At 30.8% G+C, this 3,377-nt stretch overlaps 1 protein-coding gene across 1 annotated transcript in view; it reads left to right on the top strand.

Annotated features, from left to right (window-relative positions):
- Nucleotides 1–3,067, top strand: part of LOC106477150 (E3 ubiquitin-protein ligase MARCH3-like) — a gene marked incomplete at its 5' end in the record, with an annotated part of 8,764 nt that extends 5,697 nt beyond the window's left edge. The window contains 2 exons of the mRNA XM_013937743.2: nucleotides 803–1,003; nucleotides 2,695–3,067. Of these exons, the coding sequence (XP_013793197.2) occupies nucleotides 803–1,003; nucleotides 2,695–2,875 (382 nt within the window). The remainder of the gene's footprint in view (nucleotides 1–802; nucleotides 1,004–2,694) is intronic.
- Nucleotides 3,068–3,377: the final 310 nt, after the last annotated feature.

The following is a 3,377-nucleotide window of genomic DNA, read 5'->3' as shown; positions in this document are numbered from 1 at the left end:
CAATAATACTTCTGACTGCAGTTCAATTACTCTCTATCTTCACACACACATTACATTATTATTCCCGCGTCACGTTGTCACCCTCTTATATATACCAGACTACCCTATCTAGTAAATACTAGAGCATTCATGAAGGAACAAGATAGTTCTAGAAACTAGAGGGCGCCACGCCAATCACGTGACCTCGATGACGCAACACTATATTTCCGAAGCTAGGCTGGGCTTTTGTTTAACCTTTTTTTAAAGTATTCTGTCAAGCAGTAATTAGCAATATCAGTCGTGAAATTCATTTATTTATATTAAAATTTAAAAGAATAATCCCTTCTTACTTAGGGGAACTTGATGTAAAAATTATGCATAATATTAACAAATAATGAAAGGAAGCAAAAAAAAATAGTTTCATAAACAACTAAACAATGTATATATATATATCTATATATATACATGTATATATACACACACAACACACACACATATAGTATTAGGTAGTTGCCAACCTGTTGCCTCCCATTGGTAATTGGTTCAAAATTAAGAATGGTACCATTCTACTTTGACAGCGCAGGACGACATAATTAGAAATAAGACATCCCGTGTTAAACTTAAAACTTTTTCTAGCATGTAACCATATCCACAATCATTTATGTTTTTTAAACTCTTGCAGATTGTAAAAATGGAAGCCATCTAGTTTATTAATAATGAAGCTTCATTGTAGGAACTGACATGCATAATATTAATAAACGTGTATGAAAATGTCTGGAGGTCAAATGTGTAGAATAACGTACATGTTACTTCTCATTCCAAGGTATCATTATCGAGCGTGGAGTCAGTGGAGACGTACTAATTGGAGTGTTCGTTTACTAAAAGTTCCAGTTCAACATGAAACCAGCTTATCAACATCTGTAGAGTCTCGTGATAGCACTAATGAAATTGACGATTCTGGGAATGAAACTGGACACATGGAAAGAATTGCAACTAATACACCTAATAATCATTCCCAGATTAGGTCAGCAGAATATATATATCCAAAATTTATGTTTGTAAAAACAGAGGTCGTAGAAAATTGTGTATCTGTTAAAAAATAAACCTAGTTTATTTTGTTTTCAAGGTTTATATCTTTGAAATATAAAAGGGAAATAACTTTAAATAGATTATCGCTAGGCTATAAATAGATATAAGCTAGGCATTTCAGCTAAATACAGATATTCATTCAACAAACATCAAATAAGGGTGTGTATATTGGAGACTGGTAGTTTTAATGACTATCATAGTATGTTGAACTGATATCTTCCAAATATTAAATGAAATCCTCCAGTACTAGCTGGGGAAAACAATGTTGAAGTAACTATGACAAAATGTTGCATGTTATATCAATGTTGTTTTCATCACCTAATACATTTATATTGAACAAAATTTGCTCTCTCATTATTATTTTTAGAAAAAAAAGATAATATTAATGATACAAATTTGTTTAAAAGTTAGTCCAATATAATAAGTACAAAATGCAATTCAAATCTTATAAGTCTATTGGAGATTGTATGTTTCCACCTGAAAGCTTTTAATTGACCCATTTGATTGAGAAAGAAGTTTTGATCTGTTAGTACATAATTCTTAAGGAAGGTCTGTAGTAGCAGAATGTTTTGATCTGTTATTATACAAGGAAGGTCTGTAGTAGCAGAATGTTTTGATCTGTTATTATACAAGGAAGGTCTGTACTAGCAGAATGTTTTGATCTGTTATTATACAAGGAAGGTTTGTAATAGAAGAATGTTTTGATCTGTTATTATACAAGGTAAGATCTGTACTAGTAGAATGTTTGGATCTGTTATTAGACAAGGAAGGGCTGTACTAGCAGAATGTTTTGATCTGTTATTATACAAGGAAGGTCTGTACAAGCAGAATGTTTTGATCTGTTATTATACAAGGAAGGTCTGTACTAGCAGAATGTTTTGATCTGTTATTATACAAGGAAGGTTTGTACTAGCAGAATGTTTTGATCTGTTATTATACAAGGAAGGTCTGTAGTAGCAGAATGTTTTGATCTGTTATTATACAAGGAAGGTCTGTACTAGCAGAATGTTTTGATCTGTTATTATACAAGGGAAGTCTGTAGTAGCAGAATGTTTTGATTTTTTAGAACATAATTTGCTAGGAATGCCTGCGTTAGATGTATGTTTTGATCTGTTAATATAGTATTTCTCAGGAAGTGTTGTGCTAGCAGAGTAAGAAAAGTGGATATGATCTATGAGAACAGTCCAGTGGAACAGCAGATCTCCAACAAAACTTTAATTTTTTAAACAAATATTTTTGATATATAAGGCTTAAAGTTGGATAATCACAATTCTCTAGCTATCAGTTGTAGCATCGTTTGATATGTTTTAGATGTGATGTTGATGATTGTTTTGTACTTATGATTTAGTAAAAAAAATGTATTTAATGCATTCATTACATAATCAAGTCAGACAACTTGCACTATAGAAGGATAATCAACATTGGTACATATAGATATATAAAAAGTTATTCATTCATATGAGATAAGGTACTTTACTACCTAAAAGGCATACATACAGTACAAATGACTATTTAAAACATCCAAGATGTTGATTTTGCAAATGTTGTTTTGCACAGTTTTTCAAGTTTTTATTATTATTATTATTCATGTATTTACAATAATGCATGATTGTTTTTATTTCTAAGCATCACAGTGAGCTTCTCCACTCCAAGTGTGTCTTTACCGTTAGTAAATAATGTCTCTTCTGAAGGTAGAAGTTATTTGGAAGATCCACATCATCAACATCAAACCAGATTTGCATACATTCGTGCAAACACGATAAATGTAGAACCAGCCTCAACAAGAGTACTGGAAACATCAGTGTAATAGTAATTCTAAATCCCTTGATCGAATATTTCTATCTGAAATGCAAAATTGAGTCTAAAGCTAATTAGTTGATGATTATCTGCATTAGTTGGTCCTCTGCGCTGAGTTAAATAATGATATCATAATATATTATGAAATTTATTCAAGTCTAAAAGCTAGTTATCGTTTTCACGAGTGTTTATAATTATGAAGTGTATCATTATTACATATTATGATAGCATTTGAAATACTAATATTTTTTAATGAAAGCTTATTAATAAAACAGTGTGATGTTACTGAGCTCTGTTATCTTGCGAATTTTTTCGTCATGTTTTCTGCTTTCACACATAGAAAACATTATTCACCGATATCGATTAGGTTTAAATGGAGTGAAGAATCAATTATATAGAGAAATGCTGTACATATAACACTGAAGAATAAAGTAGTTAGTTTTAACAAAAAAAAAGAGATCATTAAGTACTACTTGAAACCCGTGGAGAATTTATCAAAACAATAATTTTAC

Source organism: Limulus polyphemus, unplaced genomic scaffold, assembly GCF_000517525.1.
Source record: "Limulus polyphemus unplaced genomic scaffold, Limulus_polyphemus-2.1.2 Scaffold13025, whole genome shotgun sequence".
NCBI lineage: Eukaryota > Metazoa > Arthropoda > Merostomata > Xiphosura > Limulidae > Limulus > Limulus polyphemus.
Note: the sequence above shows the minus strand (reverse complement) of the source record. Positions and strands in the feature narration are given on the sequence as shown.